This window comes from Eublepharis macularius, chromosome 5 (assembly GCF_028583425.1).
Source record: "Eublepharis macularius isolate TG4126 chromosome 5, MPM_Emac_v1.0, whole genome shotgun sequence".
NCBI classification, from domain to species: Eukaryota; Metazoa; Chordata; class Lepidosauria; order Squamata; family Eublepharidae; genus Eublepharis; species Eublepharis macularius.
In genome coordinates, this window is record NC_072794.1 from 116,689,165 (window position 1) to 116,713,717 (window position 24,553).

General features: G+C 41.8%; 2 protein-coding genes across 6 annotated transcripts in view; both read right to left on the reverse strand.

Annotated features, from left to right (window-relative positions):
* PIGR (polymeric immunoglobulin receptor) overlaps nt 1-8,729 on the reverse strand; it is a 50,622-nt gene extending 41,893 nt beyond the window's left edge. Inside the window, exon 1 of one of the 2 annotated variants that reach the window (XM_054979702.1) lies at nt 8,563-8,729. The gene's annotated coding sequence lies outside the window, so the exon portion shown is untranslated. Of the gene's footprint in view, nt 1-5,717; nt 5,805-8,562 lie in introns of those variants that run through there. The other variant, XM_054979703.1, reaches the window with a different exon arrangement.
* Nucleotides 8,730-11,682: 2,953 nt separating this feature from the next.
* LOC129329640 (polymeric immunoglobulin receptor-like) overlaps nt 11,683-24,553 on the reverse strand; it is a 75,504-nt gene continuing 62,633 nt past the window's right edge. For 3 of the 4 annotated variants that reach the window (XM_054979157.1, XM_054979158.1, XM_054979156.1), the window contains 6 exons: nt 22,914-23,261; nt 21,747-22,055; nt 19,700-19,811; nt 16,233-16,351; nt 13,315-13,446; nt 11,683-11,896 (listed from right to left, as the gene is read on the reverse strand). In XM_054979157.1, the coding sequence (XP_054835132.1) occupies nt 11,832-11,896; nt 13,315-13,446; nt 16,233-16,351; nt 19,700-19,811; nt 21,747-22,055; nt 22,914-23,261 (1,085 nt within the window). In that variant the 3' untranslated portion in view covers nt 11,683-11,831. The remainder of the gene's footprint in view (nt 11,897-13,314; nt 13,447-16,232; nt 16,352-19,699; nt 19,812-21,746; nt 22,056-22,913; nt 23,262-24,553) is intronic. The other variant, XM_054979159.1, reaches the window with a different exon arrangement.

Here is a 24,553-nt window from a genome sequence, read left to right on the forward strand (position 1 = left end):
AGATGTTGCAGCATGGGAAAATGGTGGGGGAGGACTCCCCAACACACAACAGTATTCTCAGGTTTTTAAAAGCTTTTTAAAAAACCATTCCCTGTAGCTGCTAAGTGGCTGCAGGGAACCTGGACCCAACTCTTTAAAACCTGAACGTGTATTTCGGCCCTTAGTTGAAATCTGTTATTTCCCATAACAAACACATTGCTAAAAGTATTCCTTTCAAGAAACATTTTCCCGCATTGAAAAGAAACATGGACTTAAAACCCATATGAACATGATTACCAGTAATAGCAAGTTCATCTCATCAACACATACATGATTATTTCTGTAAGCTGTAATGTGTCAATCTGCCTTATGTTTCTCACCCTCCGGATGGCAGAGAAAAGTATAAACGTGCAATGTGTCTGTCTCAAAGGTTCAAAATGCAAGTACAAGGAAAAGGCAAGAGCAAAGAACCAAAGTTTGCTATCCTTTTTTGCAACAGGAAATAATGAGGTTGCCAGTGCAAATAGAAATTTGACTAGCAGATCTAAATCACTGGTGTGTATAAGGCAGCAGGAAGTTGTGGCAAAGAACAGGTGAACATGCATTTCTGTTCTTTCAGTGTCTGGGAACACACTAGTTTCAAGTATTTTTAAAGTTCTTTACGGTTACTAGTAAGTACATTCTATGGGAAAGTTATTTAAAATGGTTCCCAACCCTGTTTGTAGTATTAGTAAATAGCTGGAACAACACAATCCATAGAGATGCAGCTTCATTAGTTACTCCCCTCCCTCCAAAAACCTATCTAGAAATTTCCTAAGGTTGGATCCAAAGTAGTGTGAGCAGAGCATTTCCCCTCTACCTACCCACTATAGCAGTGGTGGATAGAGGCAGCAGGGGCAGAGGTCTCTCATAAAAGCAGAAGCCTGGGTGACCCTGCTGCTAACAGAAAGAGTCAGCTTTGGGCATTACAGTAAGGCCCTGATCACACCATCACTCTGCCTATGCTATACTTTTACTTCTTCCGTTTCATGTTACATTTTGGCCATGACAGTGGTCATACGAGGGTTCTATGATGGGTTTAGATCAGGGCTTTGCATGCAATTTGAGCAACGGTCCACTTTTTGACTATGTGTGATGGTGCAGAATACAATTCTGGACTGCTCACTCAAACACTTTCTCCCCCAAAAGTGCTGTATAAGCAAAGTGACTGAGAAAAGCACTCTCACCACTGCTGCCTTTTACTGATAATAATAGCAAAAACATTATTAGGGCTTTTTTGGTGGTGTGCAGAATTAATAGAAAAGGAACTACCACTCAAGGCCAGCCTTAACATCATATAGAGAGAATAGGTCCAGGTACACACTTTAGACATTTTTCTACAGGTCTGTTGCTAGTGGGTGGGAAGGAGAGAAGGAAGCAAGTGAGGATATGGTGGCTGTCGGGAGAAAGGAAAGAGGAAATAATGTGGGGATGAGAACAAGGTGGAAAGTGAGGTGCCCCCTGCAAGTCTTTTGAGGTTCCCCATTGCACATCAGAGGGGAAGCTGAAGTCAGGAGCAGATAAAGTAGTGTGGCTGGTGGGTGGGAAAGAGAGAGGGATGCATGGAAAAGGAGAGAAACTATGTGGGCTTTCAAAGGAAGGGGGGGGAGGGAAATAAGATGCCCTCTGCAAGCCTTTGCAGGTCCCCTCTTGTGTATATACAATACAAAAAGGAAGATTAGAATGTGCAGATAAGTAGAAAGTAGAAAGCAGCAGAATACTAAGTATGTGCTTCTTAGAGCCAAGCTACAAGTGACGCCTTACACAGGTTGGACACTTGTCAGCTTGCCTCAAGTTTTGATGGGAAATGTAGGCAGCCTGGTTTTACAGCTCGGCTCTTCGTTACAGCTGCAAGACCAGGATGCCTACATTTCCCATCAAAACTTGAAGGAAGCTGACAAGTGTCCAACCTGTGCCAGGCGTCACTTGTAGCTTGGCTCTGACTAGCAAGTGATTGAGGGAAGTCAAATATTTCCTCACAGGGAGGTAGGGAGACACAGTTCATGCATCTCCGTTCAGAGGAGATGTACAAGTACTCCTTTGCCAATTACCCAGAAGCATGAGACGGATTATCACTAATATTTATTGTCTGGGTACTTTTGCTGAACATGTGAAGTAGGGTTGCCAGGTCCACCAACCCCCAGGAGGGAGGTCGAAGGCCCAGCACCTATTTTCACCTTTCCCCTCCCAGCCTGCATGATATCACTTCCTGGAAGTGACATCATTGCACGGGCAACTTTGCACCCTTGGGGGTGCTCCACAGGAGGCCTATTCAGCCTGAATACAACCCAAATTTGCTCGAATCCTGTGTTCCCGTGCTCCGCAGCAGCCCAATTGCAGTCCGATTCTGTCTGCTAACATCAGGTGAGACCAGGATGGTGTATGTTATCATGCCTGTTATCAAGATCAACTTTTATTTGCTAAATGTGAAATCAGTCTTAAACTGTTCAGGTAAAGAATGTTGTCTTGTAGCTGTGTCTCGCCATTGTCATCTTAGCAAACAAATCTGCTGCATTCTCAGGCTTATCAGAGTAAGGACTGTTTAGAGAGGCTTATCAGAATAGAGACTGTTTAAACAGAATCCGAGTTTTAGTATCTGGAAATAATGCCCTTTTCCAACTCTCTGCCCTATTCCTAAACATCCCTTGTGGCCTAAATACTTCAGTCATCAGAATTTCAAATTGACAACATAAAAATGGCATTAGGAAAGCTGTTACGTTCAGAGCTGTTACGTTCATATTATGAGATGTTATCTTGTAATAAAGAAGCCCACGTTGTGCTGAGGTTTGCACCTACTATCTCCAGCAAATCCCACTGAAGGTTTAGGCAGCTTGCTGTTTTGCCTTCCTAGAGAATCCAAAATTCTCCCTTTGGTTTTGAAGTTTAGAATTACTAGGTCTTCTGAAATAATATAACAGAAATACATTAAACATAGTCCTCTCTTGTTGCATTTCTTATTTTCAAATTTTGTGAGAACGCTATCGATTGCTATATCTTTCAGTTCTTCCACTTAATTTGCATCTCTACCACATGTACATTGGTATTGTGTTGTAAACTTCACACAAGCTGTCTTGTTATGATTGTGTGTACAGTTGTATCAAGATTATGTACCTGAAGGACCATCACTTTCCATACGCTCCGGTCCACCAATAAGTGTTGCCAGGTATCCTTACCCTCCCAGTGGGAGAGGGGAGACTTGGCTCTTACCTCCTTCTTGGCTTCTTCATTTTTTACTCGTGTGCACAGCACATGTAGTCCCACACCTGCATGATGACGCCATTTCCAGCAACGACACTTCCGGTGACATCACCAAGCAGGCACAGGGAGTACGCCCACTTCATAGCAGGCCAATTTGGGCCTCAAACAGACCCAATTCAGCCTGTTTGGGGCCCAAATTGGCCCACGGCGAAGTGCAGGCATGCTCCTGGGGCCACACAATGACATCAGTGATGTCATCACACCACCATGGAAGCACGCCTGGGAGGCCCGTTCACATGCCTTCCTCCCCCGCCAGCCAGGAAAGTGGAGGCATGGCGGAGGGTGAAAGAGGGGGGATCCCACACCCCCATATCAATTAGGCATATGCACTTTTTTAAAAAGGTCCAAGGTAACCCAGTGAGCTTCCAAGAAAAAAAGAAAAATGAACAAAGCTATGTTTTTACCCTGTTGTATAACACATGAACACAGGGCCAAACCAGACATGACAGCACCCTCCTGGCCATCACAAGGATGCCATTGCTATTTTAATTGATTTTAAAATGCTGTGAGGGCCTTGTCAGGAAAGCCACTTTGTTGATTTCCTGTTCAAAGCAATAATTTGGAATTTGGTTTTATGGCTGGCTAAATGCCCTTAAGTTTAGAGCCTTTTTTCCTTTACGGTCCCCCCTCCTTTTGATATCTGAGAGACAGTGTGTTCCTTTGAAGGCTGGGGCTGTTTGGTACCAGGTTCCCAGGCTGATAAGACGCAGCCTTTCTCTGGAAGTGTGAAGGTTCTCAAGGCCAAAGGCCTTGGACAGTCCAGCTCCAGCATTCCAGTTAATTAGCACTAGGCTTCCTGCAAATTGAAAAATGATTTCCTTCTTCACACCTGTGAGGCACAGTACCTACAATACTGGCCTCCCAGGCTTGCCCTCTGATTGGCTACCTATGGGCTTGCTGCTGGCAGCATGCCCTTTAAAAGATGTCTCTTTTACTTTAGCTTTGTTCTTCTTGGGGTACCTCTACAGTTTCCCTAAGGATCCATTTTGCCTTCTTGACTCTGGAAGACCAGAGCCTCAGCTGGTCTTTCTTAGATTCTTTTTACCTTGCACTGGCTGACGTTTGGACTAATTATCCTGAAGCCTCGCTGAAACTTACTATTTGCTTGAAGGTAACATCTGGAAATTAATTTAGGAATTTGTAGTGAGTGTTAGTTTAGCTAAATAGTCTTTGTTATATTGTTTGCTTGCTGCACTCTTGTATACTTCTTGATAATTGGCTTGCACTTCTATAATAAATTTTATTTACTATAGTTTGTGTGAAATTCATTGTGTTGGTGCTCCAGTTCAACTTCAAATCCAGTTCTTTGGATTTCATCCACAAATCCTTCCTATTTTGCCAGAAGGCAAGAACAGCTGTCCTTGAAATGAACCTTTGCTCTACATGCTAAAATGCTCATGAAGCTCAAGCAAGGGTAGTGTGTTGTATAGTGGTTAGAGCACTGGGCCAGGGAGACTCAGGTTTAAATCCCCAGTTGGCCATGAAGTCCACTGGGTAACCTTGGACCAGTCTCCATCTCTCAGCCCTAATCCTTCTTTGTAGGCTAGTTGTGAGGATCAAATGAAGGAGGGGCAAATCATTCATGCTGTCCTGACCTTGGAGGAAGAGAGAGATAACAACATGACAGACAAGAGTAATGTGATGTTATTTGTCTCATTGGAACAGTTGTCAGGATTTAGTCTCTGGGCCTGGATATGTTGTTATGAAGAATGTCTGGAGCTTTCTGATTTTATCAAATTGTTGATCTAACCTTCACCTCTGGACAGAAGCACAGTTGTGCAAGTTATTAGTGTAGCTCAGTTCCAATTCTAAAAGAAGATTCCATGGCCAATCCACCTTCCAATGGATGGAGACCATTCAGGTTCACTGTTATTCATGATCAACAGCTCTTTTGCCCCCCCCCCCAAATTCGGAATGAAGAGACAGACACAAGGTTTGGACATAAATTTGGGCCATTTATTGACCAACATTAAACTTAATAACGGCAAGGGCATCACTAGCTGTACAGGTCAGGACCAAGGGATCACCCTGGACCTCCTTCCTGACCTGTCTGGGCAAGTCACCCCTGCCCCAGGTGTGAGCCATCCATGCGAATGGCTGTAACCCAGCCGGCCAGGCGAATGGTTCCCCCCCTTAAAGCTCCATACACCCCAGCCGTGAAGCCCGAGGGAAGGACTTGTACAGGGGGTCCCACAGGCAGTCTGCCTTCTCAGCTGGCAGCTGTACAGCCTGCCAGCCAATCCCTGACAGACCCCTATTCCCCACCAATGGGGAGGTGCCACCAGGTGCTCACCGGTCCGCTCTGTCTACCCAAATCTAACCTGCCAGGGACCGAGGTTACAGTTCCACCACTCCAAATACCACTCCTAAAAGACAGTACAAGGTAGGCGAAAAACACCTCTTCCCTGTGCCAATTTGGGGAAAGGAGAAAAAATTCCTACCTGGCCCTGGTAACCAGCAACCAGCTAATCCTGTACTGCCATAGGGTGCGGTGGGTGGGCCAAGCTTTCAAAGCTGACTGAGCCCTACAGAGGCGGAGCCGCCTTTTATAGGTCCAGGCCCCACCTCTCAAAGCCTGGATGCCCAGGAATGTAAGGCTGTCTCTCCCTCCGTGCTGTGAGGCAAAAAGTGGCCCCCAGCCTAAGCACGTTTCACATGCAGCCAGGTGTGCCATCTTATACAGCAAACATTTTATTGTGAATATATGTTACAACTGCAGCTGCTAATAATTCAGTGTAGATTCAAAAATTGCAAGTAACTATACCAGTTTCTCATATGCAAACTCTTACTGCACATTCAGAAATGGATCAGGCCTTCACAGCTCTTTAAAATAACTTAAAATGCTGACTGCATCCTTCTAGTGGCCAGGAGGAAGCTGTTGCACTTAGTCTGGCCCTGTGTTCGTATGTCATACAGCGGGGGTGAAAATATAGCTTTGTTCTTTTTTTCTTTTTTGTATATTTGATGAGCAGAAGAAAAAAATTGTCCTAAAAGAAGAATTTTACTCTTTAAGATGTCATTCTATGCTATGTACACTTTTGGAGCAAGGAATAATCCTAATGCATGAAGATTTTCTTACAATCATAACGGTTACGTTTTGTCTTTTTCATATTATATATATATATATATATATATATATATATATATATATATATATATATATATATATATATATATATATATATACACACACACCTTCACAGGGTGTTTTGTTGTGGGGATAATAATGACATACTTTGCAAACCACTCTGAGTGGGCATGAAGTTGACCTGAAGGGCAGTATATAAATCGAATGTTGTTGTTGTTAGCTATTCCTCACAATTTTATAAAAAATAAAGTTTACCAAGCTCATGATATAAACTAATTAGGCCCTTTTTCTTCTACCACTTTTTGAAAAATCCACAAAGAGACTAATAGTGCTGTTCACCATTTCCACTTACTTAAAAGTTTTTACGATACCTGAGAAAGTAAAAGTTTGAATGTCTCAAGAATGTGTTTGGGGTGATAATTCTTAACTTTACCATGTGTGCCAAAAATGCTAGGTAAATGGTTTTGTGAGTAGAATGAATGGTTTGGTCACTCAGCATGCTTTATAATGTTTCAGCATGTTCAGCTAAGATGGCTTCCTGTAGCCATTATGGGTTAGTCATCTAAACTATAAGCCAATGTCATACCTCTATAAGAGAAAAGAAACTTTGTCTGGAGTGGAGATCAGTCAGGAAGGGAAAGAGAGAAGAAGGACAACAGAATTGGGCCACAGCTTTATTGATTACAGATTCTTCATGCCTTAGCATAGCACAGGTGGGGAGCAGCAGGTGCCAATCTGTCTGATGAAAGCAACCCCCCTCTGCCTGCCTGTTGGGGATAGCCAGCAAAAGAGAATAGATTATAAAGCAAGATGTGGGAGAAGCCACTATCTATGTCTATCACCAGTCTCTTGAGGATGTGGTCAGCATGCTGACCCTGGAGTTGGCCAAAAGACCTCTCACCACTTGAACCCCCTAAGCAGACCCATCTCTTTTAGGGTCATGCAGAGAGCTCACCCTTGCCCACGATTCCTATCTTATGTTCCCCTGCCCAAAATGTATCCAACCAGCCATTTAATAGTGCTGTCCAGATACATAGGTAATTTTTTTTTGCTATGAGGAAGGCATATACCCTACAGACTTTGGGAAATCATAGCCCTAGTAAAATTTCTTCCTAGCACTATTAAACAGCAGCCACCCTGACACTATGTCAAAGATGAATAGCAGCATTAGAATATTAAAATCTACAGAAGGGAGGAGGGTAGTACTGCTAGCCAAGCAATCCAACTCCAATTGTCTTATCTACATCCAGCACTAATCAAAGGGAAGACCCCTGTCCTCCTCAGCACGCCCTAATACCCCACAGCCAGCAAAAAGGGGCAGGACTATGGGTGGCAGTGGGGGATACTTGGGCAATAGCTAAGACAAGGTTCAAAGACTGCCCAGAGTCTCTCTTCCTTTCCCTGTCCTCCCTGTCCCCAAAGACACAATAAATAGACCTGTTTAAAGCAGTAGAAAAGAGCAAGAGTCCAGTAGCATTTATAAGACTGACAAAACTGCTGTGTGTCTCACAGCTCACTCTTTCAGATCCTACTCAGGCCTATTCAATAGGACTTCCAGAAAAGTGTTCTTAGGATTGCCCTAACTCTCCCCTCACCCCACAGACAGAGAGATGGCAAAACAATGAGTGTAAGAATTCTATAAAAATCTATTTTTGCTGTTTTAAAAAAACAGATATTAATCATAAAATTCATAAAGCAACAGAAGAGTCAGACAATGTATCATTTTTTCCTTTTAACGAGGCATCTGTTCTGTAATACTTATTTATGAAGTGTTCCCCTAGGCTGAATTCTTAAGAACACATACAGGAAGTTAGTTACTTCAAAATCAAGGAGACTAACTTTAAAAACACATGGCTAAGATTAGGATTAAATGGGATTCATATAAAATACTTGGGTGCTACAAAGTGCTCAAAGAATCATACGATAAGCTCCATAGTTTTGAATTATTCCTGTTGCCCAGTATATAGGAGCAAAATGTCGAAATAACTGTAGTGAATGGAACCATCATACCTTCCTTTGTGTACAAGAGCCCTTCAGTCTGTCCATCTCTAATCAAATCAGTAATATGTCTAATTTATAGACATGGAAACCCAAATTTCATTTCTTTCTATTGTTTTTCTTTTGTTTTTTGCCAACTCCTATAAAATGTAACAATATAATTTCACTCATCTAAGGAATTGTGATAAAATATTACTCACACTCCAGTCTAGCTGCATACAGCAGAACACTGGTGCAAATTCTCCTTTTCTCTTCTGTGTAATCCTCCTATCATGTCAAAAGTCTGACCCTTGAGACACTTCTCTCTGTGACTCTTTGTCCTCGGACTCCCTAAGTGCAGCTGGCAGAACACTGGATTTCAGACGAACTGAAAGTGTTTTAAGTCCTCCTCTTAGCTTGTGTATCCATACACCTGTTGAGACTTCTTAAAGGAATATCCTCATAAAAAATACAAACAACAATGTATTTGCAACTATTGCTCACCTAGTCTACAGAATATTTGGATGGAAATTTTACTTTTAGCCTGAAATGTACAAATACATTTCAATAGTCTACTAATAAATATAATGGAGAATATTAATATATAATTACTTTGGAAATGGAATCTTTTAGGATGAAGTTTCTTTTGAGGAATAAAGGCTTCGGGACTCATTGTGAACCCTACCCAACATGAAGGGAGTTGATTTTTTTAATGCTCACAAAATGCATTTTAAAAGTAAAAATTTGTAGTTTGCATATTCCACCTAGCTCCTGATAGTAATCAAACTCCAGTATTCAGTACAACAGAGTTTCCAAGGTGACTTCAAGGTAGAGATTCCAGGCTGCAGCCTGGACACTGAAGAACATTTGGAGGGCAGGAATAGGACAGGGCCAGTTTGGTGTAGTGCTTAAGAGCACGGGACTCTAATCTGGGGAACCGGGTTTGGTTCCTCACTCCTCCACTTGAAGCCAGCTGGGTGACCTTGGGTCAGTCACTGCTTCTAGGAGCTCTCTCAGCCCCACCCACCTCACAGGGTGTTTTGTTGTGGGTATAATAATAGCATACTTTGTAAACCGCTCTGAGCAGATGTTAAGTCATCCTGAAGGGCGGTATATAAATCAAATGTTATTATTATTAGGGATAGGCACAATGGCATCCTGATGGCTTGCAACATGACTTCTGATGAAAATCAGAAGTGGTTATGTTGTGAGAGGATGCTCTAGGATTCACAAAAAACTCTATGGAAACAATAGTCTAGTTTCCCTGGTATAGGGAAAAGAGCACTGTATAAACTATTGAAATATCAGCATTCAAAACAAGTACAATCACCAGTCTAGCAACACAGTAGCAACAAAACTGAAGATGTTTCCAGGGAACTCTAATCAAAAATCTTATTCAAGTTGAATAACCATGCATGACTACTGTATATGCAAATACACAGCTCTCTACCATGACTCTGGAAACCGGATACTCAGACTTCGCCCTCTCTTATTGTTTGATTTTGTAAAAACAAAAAGGAAAGGATTTTCTGAAACAAAAACTAAGACCTCCTTTCAGCTTTTACTCATCCTTCAAGTAAAATAAAATAAGCAGTGTTTCAGTTTACAGTATGCTTAGTCTTGACCTTTATTATATTCAAAAGTAGAAAAGGTGCCAAATCAGCAATATCAATCTTGTTTTAGATTGCTAAGATTCTCTTTCATTATCTAGATATGTAGAAGGTTTGAATTATACATCAGGAGTTGAATAGAAAAACCTCAGGCCCAAACAACTGACTTAAATGCTGTTTCTCATTCATTTTCCAGGTGTATGTAAATTACATGAAAAAAGTAAGGCTGCTATACACATGCCTTTTCCAGACCTCATTCAAACCTACAGAAATACAAGCAAAGCTAGCAATTATTATCTGTATAACAATCATTGGACACTACATAGTACATCATAGCTTATGCATGATGCTTTTAGCCTGAGAGTTAACAGCATTATCATGGCAAATACTCAACTGTCAGCTGTAAACATGACCTTCTTGACAAGCATCTACGTAGGATTTGATCCTAGGAAGTAAGAATACTGTGGCTAGCTGGTGCCTGGAGAGCTCCTAGAATTATAACTAAAGGGATGCTCCAAGCTACAGGAATAAGTTTCCCTGGAGGAATGGCAACTTTGAAGGATGAACTCTCTAAGGAAGTATTTGACAACTAGTGGGAGGGTTGTGGGCAGGGACATGAGGGGCACAATGCCAGCTGTAGTGCTGTTACTTCTGGTGAAAAAAAACCCCAGAAGTGACAAAGGGTAGCTCTAGGAATAGCTAGAAATGCTGTTGTAAAAACATAGCATTCCTGGCAATTCCTAGAGCTACCTTACGTCACGATAGAGTTTCGAGAAGTTTCTAGAGCTAACTGATGTCACTTCTGAGGTTTTACCAGAAGCAATGTAGCACTGCACAACTCGCTGCTGTTTTGTTTGTTTGTTTTTTAATATATATATATATTTTTCTCCTTACTGCCACTTGGAGCAGCAAGCAACAGGAGCTGCGAGTGGGTTATCTGCTAATCGAGGTTTGGCAGTCCCAACTCTATGGGATTATACCCTGATGAGGTCTCTCCCCTCCTCAAACCCCTCCCTCCTGAGGATCCACCCCAAAATCTCCCAGTCCAGAATTGGCAACTCTAACAGTGGCACTAGATAGCATTGCTCCCCCTTCTTTAGTAACCCACGAGACCTTTGAAAATCTGATGCTTCCTCATTGCAGTACTTCAGGGCATATTGCTTTTTATCCAAGAGGGTCTTGCAGTCTCCAGTACCAGCCTCAGGCTATCTCAGGGAGTTACTAAAAGAGGGAGGAGGGTGGGAAAGAACCACATCAGGAACATATATCAGCATGCTCATTTCATAGGAAACAAACCATAGTATATTAAAGGGCTCAGATATGTCTGTTTGTACAAATAACTGCTGTGTTACAGACAGCAGAAAAATTAAACTCTATTTAGCACATTTCAACAACTTGAAAAATATCCTAGGATTTTGGGTTGTACATACGTGAGACGAATACACATTGCTTTTGGTCCTGTATATGGGGACATGCTGAAGGGCTCTTTGATACTTGCTTTTGCAGCATATGTGAGGCAAAACAGGTTATGCAGAGCAGAAAGAACTACGTGCTAAACAGTTACTGTGTGTCCATTTCTACTGTAACATTTGGACATGTTCATAGAACCAGAGGAGTTAGCCGTGTTAGTCTGTAGTAGCGAAATCAAAAAGAGTCCAGTAGCACCTTTAAGACTAACCAATTTTATTGTAGCATTTTATTGCTACAATAAAATTGGTTAGTCTTAAAGGTGCTACTGGACTCTTTTTGATTTGGACATGTTGACTCTCTCCCATGATGCTTTTTCCACGTCAATTTCACAAGGTGAGAGATAGGATTTGCTGTGCTGGAACAAAAACACGGAGAATTGCTTTGTCTGTGTAATACAGGTTTGAAGGCTGTCAGTCTTCTCCTCTTGACTCTTCAAGTTTTTGCTTACTAAGCAAACAATAAACAGTTGGGATCTCTACCAACAAAAAGAGAGAAAGAAATTAGCTGACTTAAACTATTTAGAAGTACTGGAACATAACTGAAAACAGAATACTTGAGCTCTACAAAGCACAAGTATTTTCTGAAGCTCTAGGGTTTAAATATGTAACAGTTTTATTCAGTGACTTCCATATGATTGATATACACTGAGTTCATTCTCAAATATCTTGTGCCCATCCTAATCTTCAATATTTTTCAAGTTGTAAAATATTATATTATTCCACAGCAGTGACCCTTTATAAAATGCTGGACATTCTTATTTGGAACTATATGGATCAAAGATTTTTCATTTACTTATGTTGTTTATAGTCCACCTTTCTCACTGAAACTCAAGGTGGATTACAGAGTGTGAGAAAGTAGGTATCAGGGATGTGCCTTGCACTGGTTTAAATAATTTCTCATGGAATGGACGCAAAGAGTTGTTGTTGGAAACCAACTATCTTCATTGTGGGAATTATTTTGCAGGGTTCCCCCATGTTATTCAACCTCCGTGTAAAGTCTTTAGGAGAAATCATTCATAGCGATAAAATTGGATGTCATTTATATGTGGATAACACCTAGCTCTGTGATGCAGTATTGATCTTGGGTTACTGCCTGACTACTGTAGTCAAATGGTTGAATGTGAACAAACTGAAACTGAACCCAGACAAGAGGGAAGTGATGCTGGTTGAGAAGGTGGAGATACTGAAGCACATTGTGCTCCACACTTTCAATGGGGTTCAGTTGACCCTTGCAGACAACCATTGGGTTATACTGGATTCAGCACTGCTGCTAGAGAAGCAAGTTACTGCAGCTGCAAAAAAGGCCTTCTTCCAACTCAGTCTAGCCCAGAAGATGGGCCCCTACTTTGACACAGCAGATCTAGCCATCTGATCCATGTCATGGTAACACCAAGACTAGACTAGAGTGTAATGCACTCTACATAAGTCTCTCATCAGTTCAGCTCAGAGACCCCAGCTGATACAGAATGCCACAGTTTGATTTTTAACGGGAGCTAGGCTGAGCATGAATATTACTCCCATTCTGTAGTCACTCCACTGGCTACCTATCAGTTATTGGACTTAATTCAAAATATTGGTTATCATATGCAAAGGCCTTCATGGCCTTGGTCTCTCATATCTGCAATACCACCTCTCTCCCTATACTCCACCATAGCAGCTTCACTCATCTGAACAGGCCTCTTGCAGGTGCCACCCTGCAAATAGACAAAATCAACAGCTGGCCATGCATTCTCCATTGTGGCACTCATTTTAAGAATGGTCCACCTGATGAGGTTAGGTGGGCTCCCACTCTTCTACTTTTCCTCAAACTATGCAAAACTAAATTACTTAGGAGAGCTTTTTACACAAGTAGGAGAGCTATACTGTAAGGAAGTGGTCTGGAGAAAAAATGTACTTTTATTGGGTTCTACAGAAGATCCTTGTTCATCTGAGCCTCTGTTTTCTTCTTCAGCATGCTCAACTGGACACTTCTGCTCATTTAATTCTATTGCTGCTTCAGGATTTCTTGCATCAACACCACTTGGATCTTTTTAAAAAAGCAAAACAACACATATAATTAAGAACTTCACTCAGTGACCATTAAAGTCAACCACCTATAGGATTCCTCTTTGAGTTCAATGGATGTGCAAACATGTCCATGGTTTCTTAAAAAGCTGTTTCTTCAAATGAAGAAAGGACAGTAACAGTGCAATCTTAAACATAGTTACTCCAGTCTAAGCCTATTACATTCAGTGGGCTTATGCTGAAGTAACTCTCCTTAAGACTGCACGCTAAAGTAGGCACCAGACAAGCCCCGGTGGAGAAGGCATTCCAGAGGTGAGGGGCCACCTCTGAAAAAGCCCTGCCTCTGGTTGCCACCCACCTCATGTCTGCAAAAGGCTCACAGAGTGCAGGGACTGAGAAAAGGATCTTAACTAGCAGGCTGGATAGTATAGGGAGAAGTGATATTTCAGGTATTTCAACCCAGTTAGGGCTAAGGGAACAAGATCCCCCAAGAAGCCAAACGGGGGGTCAAGGTGGGAGCAGCAGGCTACTTACCCTGTGCACACCTGTTGCAATGGAAAATGACATCATTTTCCAACATGATGAGGAAGCACATGCAGTTTTTACATGTGTTCCTCCCCCCAGGTGCCTTCCCCCCACCAGCCAGGTGAGCGGACGCAGGAGGCAGAGGCCGGGGGCAGGGGATTGTTGTAGAAATTGTCACTCTGCAACCAGGGACCAGTCCACTAGTTGCTGTCGGTTTGTTGCTTGGGTTCGCCTCTTACCATAGGCATGTAAAGAGTGCAACCTAGTACTAAACTGATGTCTCTGCTAAGAATAATATGCCAGCAGCAAAAAGGTCTTAAGCAAGACTGCAAGTTTTTATTTAAAAAGGCAAAAGAGCAGTTGGGCAAGGCACCAGACCTGGGCCCAACCCACTGAACACTAGAGCGCTATAGAGATAGATACAGAATACAAGTTAGCATGCAAGACAACAATATAACTACAAAAAAAGACTCCCCCCGCCCCATTCCAGAGCTCTGGGACCCCTCCGTTGTACAGCTGCAAGACTTTAGCTAGCCTCTACGTGTTGGCAAGTAAAGGGTGCCGAGTGCTTGGTTTGTCCCTCTTTTATAGAGAGATATCAAAGGCTTGCTTCATTAACATCCTAATCAATTACATTGTCTTTGTTCTTGAAAGACAGTTCCGTTGAGGGTCTTTCGTGTAAACACAAATCTACGCATCCTTTACCTCTAAGATAGACTGCATCTTTGATATGCATTTGTAAATTACAAAGGAATGTTCACACCACACTAGTCATAGGTTTGGGATATCCTGTTCTCCCCAGAGATTAGCTGTTCGCTTTTTGCCCTGGTCCTCATTACCTTTGCTCTTTTGGTGATTTATATGCAAAAGGACAGAGGACTCTTCAAAGGTCCCAAACAATTAACAACTTTTATGGCCTTATCTATTCCCTGTCACAGAGGGTGAGATCTTCCCAGGAAATGCAACTTTATTCTGCAGGGACAGAGAGAGCTTTTGGAAGATTTCTTTTTCCCAAACTATAGCTGGTTCTCTATTTCTAACATAGGCCAAAAAAGGCCTGGTTCCAACCCACTAACAAAATTCTGTCGACAGGGATCCTCCAGCAGGAGGGTGGCAACTCTAGTTAAGGTCTTTACAGTAAGAATCAACATTTTGAACAGGGGAGACATGATATCTGTAAGCAGCCCCTGACATTAGCTTAGCCACTACAGTTTGCACCAACTGAGGTTTTCAGACAATTTCAAAGGCAGTCCCACAGAATTCACATTACAGTAACCTAGGTAGGCTACCTGATGGTGTGGTTCTCCTAGGTGCACAGATGGCAGTTTCTTGCCAGGTATTCCATTTTTCAGCTAGGCTTGATTTTCCAGTTGTACCCTCTGCTTGAAAAGACTGCACATATACTTTAGTAACTTATAGATTAGACTGTTGTAATGAATGCGGTATGGGACTGTCTTTAGAGACTGTTCAGAAAACTTAGTTGGGACAATATATCAGTATACAATCACTAACTGATGCTAATCTCATATACTACATTGTGAAAATTGCACTGGTTGGCCATTTATTTCTGGATGACATTCCAAGTGTTGGTACGAAGGTACCTTAGAGAATGACACTACCTCTGTGAATTTCCTCAGCGTTGAGATCTTCTGGTAAGACCATATTCTGGGTAACAAAGATGAGGCTGACTTCATTCTACAAGGATGATTTTTATGCTTGTGCTTTTATTGATTTCAGTGATATATTCCTTCCATTTTAACACAGGTCTTTTCATGTTGTGTTTCTAAATTACGGAAGCTCTCTGGCATGCAAAATGAAGTCATGTAGGATATAAATATAATAGATAAAATAAAGTGCCATTTATGCCCTCATGTTGTTCTCTTCTGTTTTTTTTTTTGAGAACAAGAAGACTTTTTTCTCCTGTCAAGGCTTCACGGAAGACATTATTGGTCTTTTGCTGGGTTTTGTACGTATCTTGTAGGGATTATTAATTAAAGATTGGGATTTTATTATTTTAGTGTTGCATAGTATGAATATTATGATTGATAGCCACTCTGTGGTTCCCTTCAATGGAAAGGAGGATAAACATATATTAAATAAATAAATGATTATCTGCTTTAGCTTCAGTCTTTAGGGCCCGTGCTCACTGGACCTGCAATGCCTGCTAGCCTGCATCTGGCTTTACCAAGTATTGGATTGTGCACTATCTGCAGTAGTATCACTAAAGGGCAGTCCTCTGGTGCCACAAAGCTCCTGAGAAAGAATGCAACTGATTGCACTTACCACATTTCTTTTGCTGCTTTATTTTAACAAATACTGTGATAATAGTGGCAGCAAGAACCAGAGCGACAAGAAAAACTGGAATCACAATTGAAAGTAGATTCGGTTTGGTTTGTAAAGAGCTGGAAAAAAAATAGCATCAGGGTACAAGAGAGGTCCATATTTACCTGACATAAAGAACAGTATCAACAAAATGTCAATGCAAATGTCTTTTAGGTATTGCTCATGAGTGGGATTTACAGCTACTGAACAACTCCATTAAAATTAATAGAAGCTGCTCCCACTGTATTGCCTTTTTGGCTGGGTCAGGGGTGGTAGAAAGTGCTGCCAAGTTATAGCTGACTTATGGTGACCCCTGCTGGGGTTTTCAAGACAAAAGCCTAACAGAAATGGTTTGTCATTGCCTATAAATCTGGTTTTCTTTGGAGGTCTCCCATCCAATTACTAACCAAGGCCGACCTTGCTTAGCTTCAAAGATCCAGCTTCCCTGGACTATCCAGGTCAGGCCACATATATATTATAAAATATGAATATTTAATAAAACAGTTAATTTATCATGGTGCTGTCTTAGGGCATGTTTATAGTTCAGGCAGCAGGAGAGTATAAAAACTACTAATAAATATTTTTAATTATCCCTGCAGTGTAATCGTAAACCTCAAGCCAAAGCTGCATAGTGTAATGATGACTAAGTCTTACTTTGGCATATCCAGGATTTATGCTGATGTATCTCTTGGTTAAGGCACAGGTGTCACTGCAGCATAACTGAATAGAAATGGGAGGTGCCAGGGCATGCTGTGGGTGGACCAGGACTTATTTGACTCCCTAAGCCTCTCCAGTTCTGGGTCCAATTGCTGGTATAAAGTTATACGAACAAAAACTCTGGCATAGTCAATAGGCACCCATGCAAAGAGAAATTCTTCATGCCCCAAACACCTCCCCTAATTGCCATATACCAGCATACCTTAACATGCTAAGTCCTCAGCCAACCACAACCCTCCCTAGCAGCCAAGCACAGCTCTCTCCCTATCCAATTACATTCCCCTTCATTGTTACATAAACACCAGTCAGGAGGACACACATAGCTCAAAAGGAGGACACACATAGCTCAAAAGAAAGGGTGTGTGGCATGTGTCTAAGACTCATAGCTCACTGTTCTGCACAAGCCTTGGTAGGAAATACATCAACTGACAGTCTCAAACTGGGATGTCTGCCATCATCTCCCCTGCCCCCTTGCACCTGCTTTGTGTTTTGCCCAATAATCCAGACTCCTGCAACTGTGTCTAGCAGAAAGTGTATAGGGTGGGAAATACGTTGGCATTACACTAAAGGGCTGGCAGAACAATACCATGCCAGGGCATACCTTTCCCTGCAGGTGAAAGACACATAGCTACATTTTGTTTCTTCTGTGGTATTGCTGGTCAAACACCTATTGGCCTGCAGGACCAGACCTCCACGGAGCAGCCCCAGTATCGATTGGCTGTTTCCATCTCCGGGTGCCATGGGGACATTGTTGGCATACCATGCCATGGTTAATTATTTGTGGTGGGGTTAATATGGGCACCGATGTAATTGTTATAATTCCAGACTTTGGAGTGGGGCCTTTTTATGTGTGTTTTCTCTCTGCTAAGTGAGCATATAAAACCAACTAGCAATGCCAGCACCAGAATCTTAGCTCTGGTTTGCCAAGTAATTATTGCCCAAGGTATGCACAGTCATCTCTATTAAGAAATGGCATAGGTCTCACACTGTTGAAACTGGGAGAAACATTGTTGTTGTGCCTTGGACTTCCTCATTCATAATCCTTGTTGATAAATGGTCCTTTAGCGTTCTTACAAAAACATTACACCAACTGATTTCCCTAACTTGTAGTCCTACTGTTATCTGATATACAGGGAAGAGCCTAGGAAAGTTACTGTTCTGTAAGTAAAACATTACTTTTCAAGGTGCAACAAGGCTTTCTTAATATTATTTTTATAAACACTAAAATGGCCACACTTGCCCTTTCACTGTTGCCTCTGGTGAACTTCTTGTTGTAGGATTTTGTAATGCTTCAAAAATCTGCAAAACTTTTTTGATAAAAAATGATAGCAGAAATGCTGCTTCTATCATAGTTTTCTTTTAAAACATTCTGTTTTCTGGACAGCTTCAAAATGGACTGGGTGCCCTTAGCATTACTCTTGTGGGGATGGGGACAGTTCCCAGCAATTTGAATTGTGTTGGTGGGCACCCTTTCCAGGTACTGGCGCTTGGCATGCATGAGTCACTTTCAGTGACAAAGCAAGAACCTGGAGGACGTATAAAGGCACAGCCCAAGATAGCAGAGGAAAATGTCACTGCCATTGGGCAAACTGAAGGTGATAGCTCAGAAAATGACCCAAGATGATGACAGAAGTAGAGTTGCCAGGCCACCAGCAGGAAAGTTGGGACCAGGGACATGGTGGGGGATTATAGTAAGAGCATAATGATGTCATTTCTGGGGGAAACCTGGAAGTGATAGTGGTAACTCTAGGAATTGCCAAAAACTCTATGGTTTTACCATAGAGTTTACCTTAGATGATGCCACCTATGGGGTTTCCCCAGAGGTGTCATCATCACAATCACTGCTGCAGTGAGGTTTAAAAAAAATTCCGCCACTGACATTTGAAGCACTGATGGGTAATGGGAGCTTGGGGCTGGGGATCCTGGGGTAGGGGGTTAGCAAGCCTACCCAGTAGGGAAAAAGGAAAGAAGCAGAAAGGCATTAAAAGTGAGTAGAATCCAAGAGTGTCATTTGTGGAGTGTCCCTCTTTCTTTGTATGCTGAAGACAGATATTCTTTGTAATATTATTTAATTGTCAGCATGACGGAAAGTAAGGAAGAATTGTTAAGAGTGCAGAATAGAGCTGTGGTCAGAACAGAAAATTTCATAAATTTTGTGGATATTTCAATTCTGATATTGCTACAAAATTGTATAAGTCTCCTTAAGACCATAGTTGGACTCGAATTGATAGAACATAATTTTCAAACTCAGAGCTTGGATTTTATTTTCTATCTTGTATTCTGTCCAGTAAGAGAAAATGTTGCCATCTGCTGGTTCATCCTTATTTCCTGCAACACAAAACTGGAATTTTTCTTTCCAAGCATTCGACCAAAGAGTTTTTGGTTAGGCAGGGACCTACAGATCATTGTTTATTTCAAGAACAAAACTCAGTGCTTTTAGCTACTGTAGAACATAACATTTGAATATAGTCCCACTATAATAATCAAATAACAACTCTCTAAAATTCTATTTAATCCAGTTTCTCATTCTTTCCCAGCATCAGCTGTCAATTAACTGCTCAGTTACCCTATCCTCTACCTCCTGGAAAGACTGATACATACTCTGTGGATTGATTGGATTAAGCTTTCTAAACTTATATTTCAGACAAATGGAGGAATGCTATGGAGCTGAAGAAAATGATTGAGTTGTGGAACATGTGAATTAATTGTACCTGTCCTTGTAGAATTCATTTGTAGGTGTCACACAACTTTGGAAGGAAGCAGAACTTGTTTGTGACTCATATGTAGCTTGTGCATAATGTAAGATGTTAGAAAAGACAGATTCTGTAAGAGAAAAAATTAGGTGAAGCTTATTGACAGTTTTTTTTTTAATGTTTCTATATCAAGATTTATATTTTAAACCATTTAAATAACGTCATCCTTGCAGCCCATGTCTATTAACTAGCATTGTCAGAGTGTAGTTGTAACCTCAGTCACCTAGAATTAGGTGACCATATGCATGATGCAGTTGAGGTATGTAGGTGCCTAAGACTGGCCGTAAGCATAACACTAAATGCACTGAAGCAAAAGGGATATATTCATATGGGATAAGGTGGTCTTAAGCCACGCTGGCCCCAAGATATATAGGGCTTTAAAGATCAATACCAACACCTTGAATTGGGGCCAGAAGCAACACGTTAGATGGAACAAGACTGGATTGATATGGTACCTATAATTCATTTCAGTCAACATTCTGGCCACAGCATTCTGTACCAACTGCAGCTTCTGGACGGTCTTCAAGGACAGCCCCCCTTAGAGTATACTGGTGGCAACTCAGAGCGGAACTACAAGTGACAAAAGGCACAGGCTGGACACTTGTCAGCTTCCCTCAAGTTTTGATGGGAAATGTAGGCATCCTAGTCTTGCAGCTTGGCTCTCTGACTGCTGTCCAATGGACTTTTCGACTGTCACTTGTCCAACATTCCGCCAAGCTGCCTACATTTCCCATCAAAACTTGAGGGAAGCTGACAAGTGTCCAACCTGTGCCTTTTGTCACTTGTAGTTCCGCTCTCAGTCCAAGGCCCTTTTCACACTGCTTACCTGCTCCCAGAACGCCGCAAAATATCACGCAAAAACCCCAGAAGATAGAGTCTTCTCGCAAGAGTTTTGCGCTACGTTGTGCAAAACTCTCGCGAGAAGACGCTATCTTCCGCGTTTTTTGCGTGATATTTTGTGACATTCCAGGAGCAGGTAAGCAGTGTGAAAAGGGCCTCTATCTCTAGATGACCTCTCCTAGAGCTTTTTAAAAATGAAAGCATGAGGGATGAGATGGAACCTTATGAAAGGCCAAGGGGCAGAACAGCAATCCCTCAGCACCACAGTCTGACACATACTTTTGAGGTCGGAACAAAATTAATGCAGAACAGCAGCTCAGTCCCATCCCCAAAAGTTGGTCCAGAAGGATACCATGAATGACAGTATCAAAAGTCTGCACACAGCATCTATTCTCATGGAGGCTGGTGGTTGCTGCTAACACCATTTTGTTCAAGCCAGATAACTGAGGCAGCAGCTGTACCTAAACCCAGCTGGAATACCTCTGTCCTACCACTCCACTGGACAAAGTGTATTTATTTCTTAAAATATTTATATCTCACCTTTTCTTTTGGCTCAAGTCTGAAGCCTTCCTCCAGTTTAAGAAGTCTTCCTCTGACTCAAGGGGCTCTTCTATTAAGCTGGAGGATGACTCCTTAGGCTGGAGGAGGCCTATTTGGAATTGGATCCACCCCAGTTCCTTTTGTCCTGCTTTTGTTTTTCCCTACTGGATTTTTTTCACAGGTTCACACATGATTCTTTCATTCTGTGTGATCATTTTTCCATGAAAGTTTACTGGGTGATCTTGGGCTACTCTGTATCAGCTGAACCTTTTATTGAAGAGTGAATGAAATGTCTAATGGTATGGCTTATTCAGTTTGCATGGTCAAAGGTTGTGGGTGGTAAGTTACATTGCTTTAATAGCTAGCATTGGTATAGTGATGTTACATTATATATGTTGATGCATATAATGCACCAAGGCAGCTTCTTTGCAAGCTGCCTTGGGCCTCTTTTGGAGGTGAAGAAAGGCAGGGAATAAATGTTTTAAATAAAACAAATAAATAACCTGCCCCAGTAGGTTTATATGAGGAAAAAATGGAGGTCGGTCAAATCACATACGACACCCTTAGTACCTTATAGAAGGTACCAGATAAAAATGTAGTATGTAGATTCTCTTTCCTTGCTTACCCTCTGTAATTTGCAGTTGCATGGCTCTTGCACTTGCATCGTTATCAGGCATTCCTGTCCCACACTTATACATTCCTGAGTCTTCTTTTCTCAATTGATTTATGAAGACTTTGAAATTTCCTGAGCTGTCTTCAGCAGTGAAAACAAATCTACTTGTGTTCCTTTTTGAATCTGCCATCACAAAGCAGCCGGTTCTTCTCACTTTGCATAAAAATTTCCTTTCACTTGAGTTGTGACCTTCAGATGAACATTTTATTGCCACTGACCCGCTGACTTTCCCCCAGAAAATTTCAGGTCCTTTAGACAGATCTGTTTGGAGATAATGACAACAATACATTAGTATTGGTTTCTTTTAGAACTGTTTTTTTTTTTACAATTTTAAGCAATTAAAAAATAACCTTTCCTGTCTACTTTCTAGAAAGCAAAAGATTGTTTAACTGGGTTTGATGCTTGAGCGCAAGATGCTTATAGAGGCAAATATTTTTTGCTTTCCCCTTCCCCCAGCATCCCCCTTAGGCCCCAGAAAAGCCAATGCTGGGAGTCAGAGAAGCCTCATTAATAAAATACTATGAGGCCCAGGGGGCTGCTTTCTGTCAAACAAGTACAACTTGGGTACCAAATTAATCAGTAGGCAACTCTGGCTACCTAGAATCTGTCCCCCCAATCTTCTTTAAAACTTCCAAAATAAGTCAGGTTATAGAGCCGCCACCACTATTTCCTATGGGCTGGACCCTATACAGGAAGTGGCTGGTGGATAAAGATACTTCTTCCCTTCCCTATCTCCCAGAAGCTATCAGTGTCAAAATGGTAGTGCCAGGGTTGGATGAGGACCATGTTCTATAATAGTACAATCCTGTGCAATAGTTACTCCAGTAATGAGTTTAAACCAATATAATTCTGCCTACAAATGTGTTATAAGCCATGCAAAACATGTGTCTGAAGAGAGGAGAAAGTGGCTGTAACTGCCCCTACTTCTTGCACTATTAGAGCCTCTTCCACTGGTAAAGAAGACTTTTTGCACTGTGGAAAGAGGGCTTTAAAAAAAGAAACACTCTGAACAACTAGATATGTTTAGCCATATTTGTGTTTAGATTGATTTTAGGATGTGTAAAAGAGCCCTCTATGGCTTTGTTCACAGTTTGAAGTAAGTTATCCAGATTTCCTCACCTTGCCTACCTTCCCAAATGTTCATATTTATTCCATAATATAAGCCAGTGTTGCTCTTGCCAATTCCACATCTGTATCTCCCAGAGTCAGTCTTCTCCAGCTGTGTCATCGTCACTAGCAAAATCCCATTCTGAGGGATATCCTTTATTGATACTCTTGTTTTATAGCTTTCATGGATGAAATCAGTAGTAGAAATAAGGGTGTGGCAAGTTCTGAAGCGTTCCGATTCCTTGCACCAAAATTTCCTGTCATGTTTGTTGGCTATTGTGGTTAAATAGTAGCATTTGATTGTGACTGATTCTCCAACATGACTTGTCAGTAGCCTTGGACCATATATATTTCCGGAAACTATTTTGAACAAGGAAAGACACAATCAGGATATTATCCAAGCAGTAATCCATTTAATCTTGCAAAGTAAAACTTCTGTAGATTAATTGGTGAGGCTGTAAAGGCTACCTTTCAGTTCTGGAGAATAACAGGTAGTGATGGCACCAAAGCTTAGAATTGGGTTCAAAAACCATCTTCCTCCATTCAGAAACTCGGTCACAAACTCAGTCCAGAGTTTGAGCCAAATTTGTAATGGACTTGGCCTGGTATCAGCATCCCTCAAGACAGGTGCCTCCTTTCTCATCCAAACCTATCAGGTGATTGAAGTTGCAGGCGGAAAGCATTCTTGCCCCAGGCTTTTTGTAGTTGAGGTCTGTAGTTTGGATTCAGGCTTTCTATTCAGCTGCAGTAGTGTCTCAGATTCAAGGATCTATGAGAAATGCAGTTCTCATGGATCCTGACATTGTAATTAGGCCATCACCTTGCACCTGTGCACTGTTGCATGCAGGGACAGCCTCCCACTAGACAGCAGATGACAAGATCTCCAGGGGTAACTCCAGCCTCAGTGCTGCCCCAGCTGGCCAGTCTGCTCAGGAGTACTCATTCACCTACTGGCCAGCTTGGGATTCACTTGCTCAGGGCATGCCCTGGGTGGCCAGCAATGTCAGAACCTGCTTGTCTAACAATGCAGCAGGAGAAAGTGTGAAGGGTTGCACTGGAACCCAGAGGTGACAAGTCATACTTTAAGAATCCCCAAATCGATATTTATTTATTTATTTATTTATTCATTTATTCATTTATTCATTCATTCATTCATTCAATCAATTTTTAGTCCACCCTCCCCGTAAGGCAGGCTCAGGGCGGAGTACAACATTTCCATAAACAATAAAATATTACATTTAAACATTATATAAATAGGTATTAAAACATATCATACAATAAAAACATACTCCTTAAAACATATCATACAATATGGCCTTGACCACAGAAATTTCAGGGATTCCTAAAGCCTTGTCTAGATGTAGTGTCACTTCCATTTTTGAATGCAATTCCTCCTCTTACTTTCTTCTGCCACATCAATGGACAAATGAGCTCTGAGCCACCCAGTTTGCTGGTGGCTCAGGGTGCAGCCAGGCTGACTGGTGGGGTGGAGCACTCAGGCCAGTCTGTTTAGGATGCAGAAGCCCTTGGGCTGGCCCTGGTTGCATGTGTTTGTGGCAATGCCCATTAAGAATCCATAAGAAATGTATTCCCATAGATGCTCCTGGCAAAGGAGCCATTAGAATGATATCTCTCATGGATTATTGCAACCA